Source organism: Macaca thibetana, chromosome 5 (assembly GCF_024542745.1).
Source record: "Macaca thibetana thibetana isolate TM-01 chromosome 5, ASM2454274v1, whole genome shotgun sequence".
NCBI classification, from domain to species: Eukaryota; Metazoa; Chordata; class Mammalia; order Primates; family Cercopithecidae; genus Macaca; species Macaca thibetana.
In genome coordinates this window covers 48,868,489-48,882,297 of record NC_065582.1, presented here as the reverse complement: position 1 = coordinate 48,882,297, position 13,809 = coordinate 48,868,489, and the positions used below count along the sequence as shown (strand labels likewise).

The 13,809-nt window shown below is 40.3% G+C and overlaps 1 protein-coding gene across 1 annotated transcript in view; it reads right to left on the bottom strand.

The window, feature by feature from the left end:
* TBC1D9 (TBC1 domain family member 9) overlaps nt 1-13,809 on the bottom strand; it is a 136,500-nt gene that overhangs the window by 55,074 nt on the left and 67,617 nt on the right. Inside the window, exons 3-6 of the mRNA XM_050790211.1 lie at nt 11,666-11,784; nt 4,437-4,665; nt 3,769-4,030; nt 1,722-1,929 (exon numbers count right to left, since the gene is read on the bottom strand). Of these exons, the coding sequence (XP_050646168.1) occupies nt 1,722-1,929; nt 3,769-4,030; nt 4,437-4,665; nt 11,666-11,784 (818 nt within the window). The remainder of the gene's footprint in view (nt 1-1,721; nt 1,930-3,768; nt 4,031-4,436; nt 4,666-11,665; nt 11,785-13,809) is intronic.

The window sequence follows — 13,809 nt, the reverse complement described above, 5'->3', positions numbered from 1 at the left end:
GTAATAGAATGTTAACAGTGGTCTTCTCTGAATAGTGGAACTAGGGGGGACTTTTTTCTTTTTATTTGTCTGTACTTTTACAAATTCTGGGATAAAGACATATTACTCTTAAAACAAGAAAATAAGAAGAAACTACACCTCATTAAAAAAAAGAAAAAGAAAAAGAAGGCAGAGAGAAACCTGAATCCTTTGCTAAAGGGATGTTAGCAAGGGGACAATCCTGATCAAATATCCAAAGCTTCCGGCCACCTTAGCTTCCCTAAAGGACCAGGGTAGGTTGGAAGAGGTCAGGTTAGAAACTGCAGGGCTGCTGGCCCCTGCATTGTCCTTTCTCTGATAGCCTAACCTGGGGTCTTTGTCAACTGCAAGCCTCATGGCAAAGCTTCCAGACAAGTACCAGAGTAAGCTATCATCCTGGAGTTAGGATGGAACCCACCTCCACCCCAGAACGATAATAATGTTTCTTAGACTTTACTGTGCATAAGAATTGGCCTGTAAATTTATTAAAGCTTGCAGAGATACAGATTCAGAAGACCTGGGATGGACTCAGGGAGCTACCATTGTGAGCAGCAGCACGATGGTTCTAACACAGGAAATCAGCAGAGCAGAGCCGAACAAACATATGGCTTTCTGACTCACAACCTAGACTGTCTCCTTTAGACCAGGGCGCCCTCAGACTGTGAGCCAGGTACAGTAAACACGTTTCCTAGTTTCTATATTTGATGCTTTATCTTGGGAGCCTTGCTGACCATGGAGGGATTACCCTTCCCAGAGCTAGCCAATTTCTAGAAAATTGCTTTCAAAGCAAATCAACCAACCTGGAGCCCACACCTCAACCACTTCCTTTACTGAATGCTCACACTCAAGACTACTATTTCCCTGCCCTTTTTAACCCAGGGACAATTAGGGACATCCCCTATGCCCCAGAGCCCACCAAAATCGTTCCAACTATCCAAGCCTAAGCCTGTTTACTCGGTGTGGCCCATTTCTTCCCTTGAAATCCCATAAAGGATCTTGCCCACATTTTCTTTCCCTCTTGCCTCCTCTGACCATGGTGCTTCCACGTGTGGCCCAGCACATAGTGTGGCATGCCCTTGCCTCTCGGGATCTGTGTATAAAACAAGCTATTTCTACAGCACTCACCCCCTGATTGCTGGCCTCATCAAGTCTGAATTGTAATAAAACCTACATTTAGGCCAGGCACAGTGGCTCATGTTTGTAATCCCAGCACTTTGGGAGGCCAAGGTGGGTGGATCACCTGAGGCCAGGGATTCGAGACCAGCCTGTCCAACATGGTGAAACTCTGTCTCTACTAAAAATACAAAAATTAGCTGGGCATGGTGGCAGGCGCCTGCAATTCCAGCTACTCAGGAGGCTGAGGCAGGAGAATCACTTGAACCTGGGGGGTGGAGGTTGCAGTGAGCTGAGATCATGCCACTGCTCTCCAGCCTGGGTGACAGAGTGAGACTGTCTCTAATAAAATAAAATAAAAACAAAACCTACATTAAAAAATTCCACGCTGCTTCTGGAAGAAGAGATCTCATAGGTCCCAGAGTCACAGCAGTGACAACAAATGATAAAGAGTGCAGCTGCCACCAAAGACACACGAACATTCTCCTGTGTTCAAAAGCCAACCAATTGTTGGTGGAAAATTACTCCTGGTTCACCCAGAAAAGTATTACAAATGAAACTTAAAATATCAATTTTTATCAGATACTTACCTCACGGAGAGGGATAATGAGGCTACATAAGTTCTCCTCCTTGCTGGTAAAACAGATGTAATTTGTGGACACAAACATCTGCCCCAAAATGTGCATTTTGTTAAATGGAGTCCAGAGGGTGCAGTCTGTGTGGCCATCTAATTTTTCATCTTTGGGAAGCCGGAAAAGTGCACGGTATCTCTCACTCTTTGCCCTGGCATCAAGATCACTAGAAAGCAATAATTATTATTCACATAAGAAAAATGTTTCCATACCTTCTAAATTATGCAGCAGTGGAAGTTCCCCCAGCCCATTATTCCCCTACTCAATCTTGCTAGGCTCATCCCCACCTTCTCAGCTTTCTTTATACTGGAGTTAACCCCAACCTAATGACCCAAAAGCATCATAAAATTATCTTACCATATTTCAGCCCCTTGCATAGTCACTTACCATCAATGTCTGTAAATGTTAAACAATCATAGCAAAATTAAGCCTCAACAGGAAACTCCTCCTCTTTCTAAAGAAATGCAATACATTCTAAAGAGGTCACTGCATTTCCTCTTACCCAAGCACTTTGTCGGGGGACCTTATCTTTTAAGACCTAATGAGAATGCAAACCAGCCATATGAATCCACCGGGCCTCACTGTTCACCCCAGATCAGTAACAAAACTGCATGAAAAGACACAGAAACAACTCACCTTGGGCAACTATGGCTTCTGACCTTAGCTGGGTCTTCTGTTAACTAGTATCTTGTCTCTAATGAGTTCTTTGTTCTTGCTTATCAAGTCAGTTATTTAAACCTCTCCCCTCAAGTTTCTACCTGACATCAGGCTCTTGATGGTTTACTTTCTGACTTCATAGAGCAAAGGGCCATGATGCAGAAGCTCCCTCCAATTCCCTCCCTTCTGTCTCCAAAATCACCTCCATCCTCACCTACTGTTACTTCCTCTCTGTTCCAAAGGAAGAGGTAGTATATCAGGACACACAAACATCCTTTCCATGCTTTCTCTACAAAATATCACTTTTTAAATTATCAATTTTCTTACAGCTTTATCTCTATGTCCCTTCCTGTCCCCACACCTACCCTCACCAAAATACTCTTCTCATCTGCCTCCTTCATTTGATTCTATGTCCAATCTTTTTCATTCTAAAAAAAAAGCAATCCTCCCCTCCTTTACCACTGAATTTCTTGAAAAAGAAGTCTGTATTTGCCTAATTCCCCTTCCTTGTCTTTTTTTATTTGATCCGCTGCAGTAGCAGCATCTATCTTACACTGCTCTTTTGAAACATGTCTCAAATCACCAAGGACATCTTAATTACAAAGAACTCTGGTCAGATTTCAACTACCAAATGTACATCAATGATTTCCAATTTCGTATATCTTACTGGACTGATCTCCAATTAGATGAGCTACAGGCACCTCAATTCAACATAATCAAAACTGACCTATAGTATCCCTTGGACATGCTCTTCCTTCTCTCATTCCCTGTGTTGACGAAGGGTAATTCCAGGCACACAGGGCATCAACTTTCTATCACCCTCTCTCTAGCTCTGCTGTCACATTCAGACTTTGAGGCTTCTCTGCAGCCTCTCCTCATCCCATGCCCTGCCACCTCCTAGCCATGTGACAAAGTTACTTCGCTCTGTGTTTTCCCTTGTGCTTCCCCCATCATCATCTTCCCTCTGGCTGAAATATCCAGGTATGGATATGTACCTGCACAGGTAACTTCTATCACCTCTTCAGAGCCCAGCTCAAAGCACCCTCCAGTGAGAGGCCTTTCTTACACACTCTTCCCCACCTGGGCTGAGGCTAACACTCCCCATGTGTACACCCACAGCACTCTGTTCATAGGACCAGAAGAGTGCCTGCTGCCTTGTGTTGGAGCAGGTCATGTCTGTCTCACTTTCTGAACTGGAGCACCTCAGCTAGTCTTTTTTAGTTTTGTATCTATACACAGAAAAGTATTCAGAACCCTTGAAGTTGATCAGAAAAGGTTACACTGAATAAATGAATGGGTGAGTTTCTCATTTCTAAAGTCTGGAAGACTCAAGGTCTCCATCACACACCGTTTTAGAGCAGACACTTTTTTAGGAGATTTCCTTTTGAGTTTGGGCAGGGATCTATCTTGTTCAAATCCCTCGTTGTCTAAGAGTTGCCTCATGGCTATGTTGGCGAGCTGCTCCATTAACTTGAAGGTCTCGTTGATGTTGAGGAATACAGAGAAGAAATGCTCACTGGACCGTGTGCTCACTTTGATCACATCAGGCAGAAGCAGGGTGGCATTCTTCTCGAGTTGAGTGATGTCTACCCACCGGATGACCAGTTTTGCTGAGCACAAGGAACAAACCTGGGTCAACATCTGATTCCTGAAAATCCTTTCAAGATACTACAGTCTCACAACCCCACTCCCCCATCCCACTGAACTCCTTTGAATTTATAATACCATATTTGTTTTGCTTGTTTAAGAGGTAAATCTGAGCCATGTGAATTCTGAGGTCAGAATTATAGATTTAATCCAGGTCTACTTAATTAATTACACCTTTAGTGAATCTTTATTACTTAGTGACCATTTTGAACTGAAAAATAATTAAAATCACTTAAGTAGTAAAAAAAAATTAGTATTGACTTAGTTATAACTATAGATTTATTTCTGATATTTTGATGCAGTTTATGAGTTCAGGGCAAACCTCAGTAGACTTTCCAAAGTTTCCTACTGAAATTTGAGATGACTTACCTTCCCTTCCCATAAGAAAAGAATAAAAGCAAAGGTGGTTAATGCTGAGGTACATCCAGCCCTGACGGGGGACCTTCCCCTTCCAGTAGCTGCAAGAGTAATAGTTGACAAGTTTCTCTTCCTCCGGCATCCCAAACAGCCTGTGAAATTTCACAATGGCTTCTTTAAACTTCTCCGTGTCATCATCTTCCTTTACATCATTGATTTTGTTGTATTCTGCAATGATGCCCTAATAAGGGACAAAACACAAAGCACACAACGGGTATTAATATGACTAGAGATGTACATATTCCAGAAGAAAACATTTCTAAGGCTAGAATTAAAAAAAAAATGAGGAATGCTCTTCAATGGCAACCCCCAAATTCTAAGCCAATTAACAAGTAGTATTTGTGTACTAAAATATTTTCACATAATATAGATTTTATTATACTTTTATTGGTGCTAATTTTGTTAAGTTTACTAGGAATGAAGCCTATAGTTTTACTTTACAAATGAAGAGATACAAAGATTTTGCTAGTCCTAGTGTTTTTACTGAGGTTATTATGGTAGAGTTGTCTCAAAAGTCAACTTCTGCCTTTCTCCAAGATCGATAAAAATTCATCATGAATGAGCAAGCGAGGAAAGAAAGACCAAACACGTCACTAACTGACACTCAGCTCCACACTCACTGTCTCAGGGCCATGAATAACACTGGGGAGCCTATACGGAAAAACAAGTAATCATCTGAGCAGAAAAGGGGTAGATATGAGAGCAAAAATTATATTAGACACAGGACTTTTGGACAGTTAGACAGGAAATGAAACATCTGCCTAGCAAGTGACCAGGTTAATCTACCATTCAATCATTATAATAACTTGAGAAGCCATTTCACTGTTACCTAGTTCGTCTGTAATTCCCTGAAAATTGGCTTCTACATATATCTTGACAGAAAATATTCCCTTGAAATCCACCTTTGACTTTGTAATCCTCAAATCCCTCCCGCCTCATCTTCATTTTCTCTGATCTCAAGGTAGAACTGAAAATGCATGATCTTTAGAGCATGTAAGTCTTGGGTTCGTGTTCCCACTGCATCACTCTGTAGCTGTGTAGCCTTGGCCAACTTCTCAGATTCTCATTGACATGACTAAGCCCTCTGTAGCCTAAGGACAGAAAATTGCAATTGCCTCCTCATACCTAGAATTCCTGCTTTTCGGCTCTTAAAGCTTCTAGTGCATCCTTGATGCTCCCTAAAAATTTGTCTTCCTAAAATGGATTTGACCACCAAAATCCTGAGCGGTTTCCAACCACAACCAGTATAAAGTCCGAAAATCTAGGTCATTACACTTTGTTTGTTTTAATGTTTTAATTTTAATTTTTATTGCAGACTGGCTGCTCCTTGTGAAGCAGAGTAACCCACAGGCAATGTGCCCAGAGTAGCCTAAATCCATGTACATTTTTGGATCCAACCAATGCTGCAACTTTTTCTCATTGTACTACATCTGACCCAAATGTCCCATTAGGAACTGTGCTCCAGCCAGCCTGAGGCACCCTTGGGGCCTGAACATGTCATTTCTGTACTTTCCCACCTTCCTGCCTGTGGTCCTCCCATTCTACATGCCTAAAATCTGGAATCAGACTGTTCTGTTTTATGAATCCTACCAAGTCCCAAAGTCTCCTGTGAGCCTTTTCTCAACTATCATTCTTTTCCCCCCACATGATGTTGCTTCTCTCTGCATTATGTATTGAAATCATTTCCTGAGTCTTATTTCCACTGCAGACCTTTTACCCTGTTGCTAGTAGTTGTGATGCTGCCGAGTGGATGGCAGGAGAAAGGGCTTCAGTCTTCTGTAATCTCTGTCACTGCTCAATTTTAGTTAAAAGGATAGAATAGGCCGGGCGCGGTGGCTCAAGCCTGTAATCCCAGCACTTTGGGAGGCCGAGACGGGTGGATCACGAGGTCAGGAGATCGAGACCATCCTGACTAACATGGTGAAACCCTGTCTCTACTAAAAAATACAAAAAACTAGCCGGGTGAGGTGGCCGGCGCCTGTAGTCCCAGCTACTCGGGAGGCTGAGGCAGGAGAATGGCGTGAACCCAGGAGGCGGAGCTTGCAGTGAGCTGAGATCCGGCCACTGCACTCCAGACTGGGTGACAGAGCGAGACTCCGTCTCAAAAAAAAAAAAAAAAAAAAGGATAGAATAGCTCCTTCCCAGGTTCTACAGGTCTTTCTACAGGTTTCACATAATATAAAATAAGTCATTCCAGTTCTAGGCAACAGCTTCTTATGACTTTGGAAAATCCTATTATATCAGATGTTCAATACAAATTTAAATATGCAAAAGAACATTGACGGGTAATTTACAGAAAGGAGAAATTTTACTTAGCAAACATGTTGTTTACTTAGTAAACAACAACTGTAACAGCAAATGGTGGGCTTACTATGCAAGCACAGCCCCAAGACAAGTCTTCATCCTATTCTAAGAAAACCATCCGAAAGTCCCTCTACACAGTCCAGGAATTACTATATAATAGCTTCTCAAATGGCATCCTGACAATACTCTCCACACTCTAATTTACTTCATATGGCCACTTTTCTGAAACAGAGATCTGACTATAGCATTCCCACCTTAAAATCTTCCACAGGCTCTCAGTGAAAGAGAAAAGAAGTCTGCACTGAATCTTAACCCATAAAATCTGCTCTCAACCTTCCCAAGTCAACCTTTCCAGGTCCAGCATAAATACCACCTTCCCTGTGAAACCAGCCCAATTCCAAATGGGTTCTAAGCATTCTCACGTCTATGCTGTCTTAATTTACATGCTGGCAGAAAAATAGCGTGTTTATGTGTCCTTCTACCACTAAATATGAATTCCAGAGATAAAAAGAGTGTCTTGATCATTTTAATCACCAATATCTAGCACCTAAAAGATGTTCAAAATTATTAAATGAATCCATGTTGTTTTTCCAAATTAAAAGATACCTTAAGGGGCCATATCTTAGTCTTTATTGTATAATCCAGCGTCGTAGATTTCTAAATCTAAAATTGTTTTGGAGTTAGCAATGCCTGAGAAATTAGGTACCAAGTTGCTAACTTCTGTTCCTCGGTCATACTGGAGGGCATTAAGGATAGCAATAGAAGTAGCAGTGTGTTTCCCTGGAAAAATATCTAAAATAAGGATATTTTCCTCTAATTACTATTGATATCACTCCACCAAGAGAACAAAGACATTAAGCTCAATGAAGGCCAGGAGGGAGCTCAATTTTGGACCCTGACTATTCTAGGGACAAACAGGCATCGGTAGTGTTACTTTAAGAAATTCAGACAACCGAAGGCAGCATGAGGGCATGGGACCTGTGAGTGGGAAGGAGAAGTCAACTCAGAAGGGAAGAGGGATGAAAAATGCCCTTCGCAGTTGGCAAACACACCGATGGCCTATGTGACATTTCAAAGTTGTCAGTGCCTTTAGAGAAGGATCAAAAAACATCTACGAATGAAAGATTAAATAAATGAATGAGTACATAAAAATAACTGAATGAGAACCCGCTAACAGAAAGCAGCAGCTGGGCCTCCAGGGAATCATCAAACGCTAACAACTCAGGGTAAGCCTGCAAACCCTCAAGAGGGCTAACATGCTATTCTCCTGGGTCGCTGCAGTAGCACTCTTATCTAAAGTCAAAATGAGCAGAATTTGAGAATGAGTGACACATAACAAACCAAATGAAAGCTACACATTTTGAGCAGAACTATGCTATCTAAAGATCTATTAATACCACATTTCTAGAATGCTCACTGAATTTTTTTTTTTTTTTTTTGAGATGGAGTTTTGCCCTTGTTGCCCAGGCTGGAGGGCAATAGCTTGATCTCAGCTCACTGCAACCTCCACCTCCTCGCCTCCTGGGTTCAAGCGATTCTCCTGCCTCAGCCTCCCGAGTACCTAGGATTATGGGCATGCACCACCACGCCTGGCTAATTTTTTTTGTATTTTTAGTAGAGATGGGGTTTCTGCATGTTGGTCAGGCTGGTCTCGAACTCCTGACCTCAGGTGATCTGCCCACCGTGGCCTCCTAAAAATGCTAGGATTACAGGCAAGAGCCACCGCGCCCAGCCCGCTCATCGAAATTTTAAAGAGAAAATGCTTTTATATATGAGTAAATACAGCCAAGAACCATCACTCAGAAACACTCCAGGGTCTAATATACTAGTATCAACAGACAAGGCCTTGCCAGCTCATTTCAACAGTGAGGCTAATAGTCTCCACAAGGCTAATATCCCAACTTTCTTAACTCTAAGAAAGAAAATAATCCAGAATGTAGAACCTTTTCTTAGTTGGCTATAATTTTTTAGCCAGGTAGACTAGAATATGGAACAAAGGATAGAATAGCTCCTTCCCAGGTTCTACAGGTCTTTCTACAGGTTTCACATAATATAAAATAGGTCATTCCAGTTCTAGGCAACAGCTTCTTATGACTTTGGAAAATCCTATTATATCAGATATTCAATACAAATTTAAATATGCAAAAGAACATTGATAGGTAATTTACAGAGAGGAGAAATTTAACTTAGCAAACATGAAAAACTATTCAACCCCATAATAACCAAAGACAAAACTAAAACATTAAGGCCTTAACTTCTACCTATTATATTTGAAAAACGATTTAAACAACCAAAATGCTGAAAGCAAGCAACGGTGTAATCACACAGAGATTTTAATATACTGACAATATCTACTAAGGTCTATTAAAAATACTTAAACTACTTAACCCATTCATTCAAATTTTGTAATCTATCCCAAAGGGGGAAAAACACAGCCTGTGGGTAAAGTTATACTGTTTGAACAAAAGTATTAACTGGAGTTTTATTTGTACCTGCCATCCACTAGTCTAGAAGCTAAGGTGACTTCTAGAAAGACAGAAATGGTAAAGTCAATTATGAAATAATAACTAAAAATTATATAACAATATTGTAGATACTGATCAAGAAAAAAAGAAGAGAACAAAATTATATGTACATGAGACTACTATTATGACAATATGCATATTAGAAGTGGGGAGCCCAGGCATGGTGGCTCAGGCCTGTACTTCCATCACTTTGGGAAGCTGAGGTGGGTGGATTGCTTGAGCCTAGGAGTTCAAGACCAGCCTGGGCAACGTAGTGAGACTCTGTCTCTAATAAAAAAAATAAAACAAATAGTTAAGAAAAAGGGGGTCTGGTTAGAAATACACAAAATGCTACATAAGTTGTTTGGATTAAGGTTGCATCTGTAGTTAACTATCACATTTATAATTTATAAAAGTTAATTAGGTCTTAAAACAAATAACTTTGTTGGTTCCCTTGATTATTGGATAATATGTGAAAGCTTAAACCATTCATTTGCACATGAATGACATTCTTTCACACATAACTGCATTAATAGCAAATCACTCCTCATAATTGGTTTCAGGGGAATTAAATCTGACATTTTTGGTATAATACAAACAAAAAGGAAAATGCCTGTTTGACATAATTGGTCCTTGTTTGTTTTACTTATTTCTCCTGGCTATTGTCACTTCTCAACTTTAGTTTCTTCCTACAGCTCTTTTTTTCTTTTTTTGAGACAGAGTCTCACTCTGTTGCTGGAGTGAGTGATGCAATCATGGCTCACTGCAGTCTTGATCTCCTGAGGCAGGGGAATCGCTTGAACCCAGGAGGCAGAGGTTGCAGTGAGCAGAGATCGCACCACTGCACTCTAGCCTGGGCAACGAGAACGAAACTCTGTCTCAATAAATAAATAAATAAATGGGGACTATGACAAGGACAAAGGAGGCAATTTGTAGGGGCTCCCTCTAAATCTGGGATAGTGTGAGCACCAAAATAATTAAGTCCAGTAATGAAACATAAAAAACTGGAAAATATAGGAATCCATGAGTCCATATCAGTCATCAGTAAATAATAAATAAATGGAGGGAAGGCTCTTACTTATAGTAGAACAATAGTTGCCAAATGGTAAATGTGGGAGAGGCCTGGAATTGGACAAGCATTATTTTATAAAATTACCATCTTGTCAACTATCACAGTAGACTGGTTCAGATGAAAAATCATCAATGGATCGATCCTAAATCAAGAGGGAAATTTTGACAAGGAGTGATATATTTGTGTGACCTGAAAATATTTTCTTACAGAAAACTGTTTATTATCTGCAAAGTCAAAATTGGTAACTCTACAGTGGAGAAATTGGATATAACACCTTGGGCTTATAATGCCAGAGAGGGGTAAATGAGTGTCATGTGCCTCAAGAAATAATACCTTGAGGAGGACACAGGGTCACCTATACAGTATTCCATCCAGGAATGCAACATCTGAATTGATTCATGATATCTGATGAAATGCATAACGAAAACATTCTAGTAAAAAAAACAGAATTTTATACTTTAAAAACCTCAGTGTCATACAAGACAAGGAAAGGCTATGGAAATATTCCAGGCTGAAGGAGACTAAAAAATGAAAACTAAATGCAATGTCTTCCTAGATTATAACCTGTACTGGAGTGGGAGTAGGGAAGGCTATAAAGGGCATTAAGTGGGCCAGTTAATGAAATTAGAATCTGTGTCAAATATTCTAGTATTAATGTTAAACGTACATATAATGTTAAATACTGCAGGTGATAAATGTAGTGTTGTCATTTAACAGAACATCCTGCATGTTCTCATTCACATGTGGGAGCTTAAAAACTTGGTCACATGGAGACAGAGTAGAATGATAGATTCCAGAGGCTAGGAAAGTTGTGAAGGTAGGAAGGGGAACAAAGAGGCTGGTGAATGGTACAAACTTACAGTTAGACAGAAGAAATAAGTTCTAATGTTTCATAGTGACTAGGTGACTATAGTTAGCAACAATATATTGTCTATTTCAAAGTAGCTAGAAGAGAGGACTTGAAATGTTACCAACACATAGAAATAATAAATACTCCAGATGATGAATACCCCAAATACTTTGATCATTCCACATTCTATGATGTAAAAAACACTTACATGTACCCCATAAATATGTAAAATATCATGTATCAATAAAAGAAAAAAAAAAGAATAGCCCTATTCTTAGAAAATACACACTGAAGGAGGCAAACACACACAACAAAGCAAATGGTGTAAAATGTTATCAGGTGAATTTGGGTAAAGGGATACAGGTATGTTTTATTCAATTCTTATTTTTACAACATTTCTATAAATTTGAAATTATTTCCAATTAAAAAGGTTTTTCTTTTATCCCACTACCTGTATTTTTCCTCTCACGAATGTGGTGATATCATTCTCATTTTCAAAGATGGAGAGTGTCTGCAAGAGATTTTGCTCAAGCCATTCCCAGTGTTCAGTGATTTCTTTCCTGGAACCACCTGTACAAATGAAAATAATAATTCATGTCAGATTTCATGCCAAAGATATTTTAAAAACCAGGCTCACTTTGTCAATATAGTCTATACCATCAAAGGAGACTATCGGACCAAGAGCTCTGCCTTTAAATGCTTTCTCTCCTCCAGAGGAGACACACACACAAGACATTTAAGGATGTGGAAACGCAAGAGTAATATTATAATCAAGTTGTGTTATAATCAAGTTTGATTAGGTGAGTGCAGAGGCTTTGAGGACACTGTTTCAGATCAGAAGGCAGCAACACTTCTCAAATTCACTTTTCTAGACTAGAGTTTAGCACATCCCTCCCCTTTCCTCCCTTCTAGAATTTGCACTTTACAGAGTAACATAGATCTTATGATACCAGGTTACAGTTGTTAAGCTGCAACAATATGAGATCTTTGGTATGCCACTGGAGAACTGATGTAACCACCTTCTATAATGGCCAAAAAATTACTCTCACTCACTTCAATTATGAATGAGATGTGAAAATGGACTATCACTAGGGAATAGCAGCCTGGCTCTCATTAGCACGGTTGCCTCGAAATGTAATGGGATGAGGTCATCCTTGTAGCCTCAACCAAGTCACCACATTTTGGTCAATAATAAGAAGCATTTAAGATACCTCTTCTGGCAACCTCTAAACTTAAACAATCAGCTTTGCAGCATATGTAATCACTACTCTGTTTTTGTTCACAGCTGCAGGGCATAACAGGTATGCCATCAGGGTGGGGGTATAAAGATACTGGACTAAATTCCCCTAGTGATTGTTAATGATCTTATAGAAAAATGGCTTTTTATAATTTGTCCATATATCATATATATGTGTGTGTATGTGTGTCATATATATATGTGTGTGTATATATATATAGTATGCACTGTTCATTCCAGAACTAAAGAAGGATTTTGTGATTCCATTGATTCACCCCTCAGGATTCTCCTTCGATTTCCAAGTTATATTTTACTTGATTTCTTTAAAGTGCCTTTTCTCTCTGTTCTTTGTCAGTGAGATCTCAGAATCTGATTCTTGACAAAGAAAGACAGGAGACACAGTGTATCCGCAATTATACTCAGAACTGTGGCAGAACTAAAATCTCTGAGAGAATGAGAGAAAGAAATTCATGAGAGAGAGAGAATGACAAGTTTCAGATACACTGAGGAAAGGCAAAACAAAACCCACATTTACTTTCTTTTACTTTGAGACTAAACATTAAAATTGCCTACAAGGGATGCTTATGTGAAGAATAAAAAGCAGGTATCGGCTGAGTGCACTGGCTCATGCCTGTAATCCTGGCACTTCGGGAGGCTAAAGCAGGAGGATCACTAGAGCCCAGGAGTTCAAGACCAGCCTGGGTAACATGGGGGGACCCAATCTCTACAAATAATAATAAGAAAAATTAGTCAGACGTGGTGGCGTGTGCCTGTATTCCAGCTACTTGGGAGGTGGAGGTGAGAGGTCCACATGAACCTAGGAAGTTGAGGTTGCAGTGAGCCATGATCACACCATGGTACTCCAGCTTTGACGGTGACACATTGAGACCCTGTCTAAAAGAAAAAAAAAAGCAGGTCTCTTAGTGGAGAAGAGTCCAGTGAAAACACTGAAGAATACATTGCTCCTCCTCTTGGGTATTTTCCATACTTGCTCTTTCAGGGCCATAGATTACCACGTGTAAAAGTAGTGGGATAACTGTCCTACAATGTCATGGCAAGACTCTGAAATCAGGACACCCGGGTACCCCCTCCTCCTTTGCCAACAGTCAGCTGGGTGACTTTAGACAGGTGCTTAATCTCTGTCTCAAATTCTGTAAAATTGAGATCAGTTAAAAACACAAAACTGGCTGGGGGCAGTGGCACACTCCTCTCATCCCAGTGCTTTGGGAGGTGAGGGGATCACTTGAGGCCAGGAGTTTGAGACCAGCCTGGGGAACACAGTGAGACCCTCATCTCTACAAAAAATGAAAAAATTAGCCGGGAGTGGTGGCACACACCCGTAGCTCCTAGCTACACCA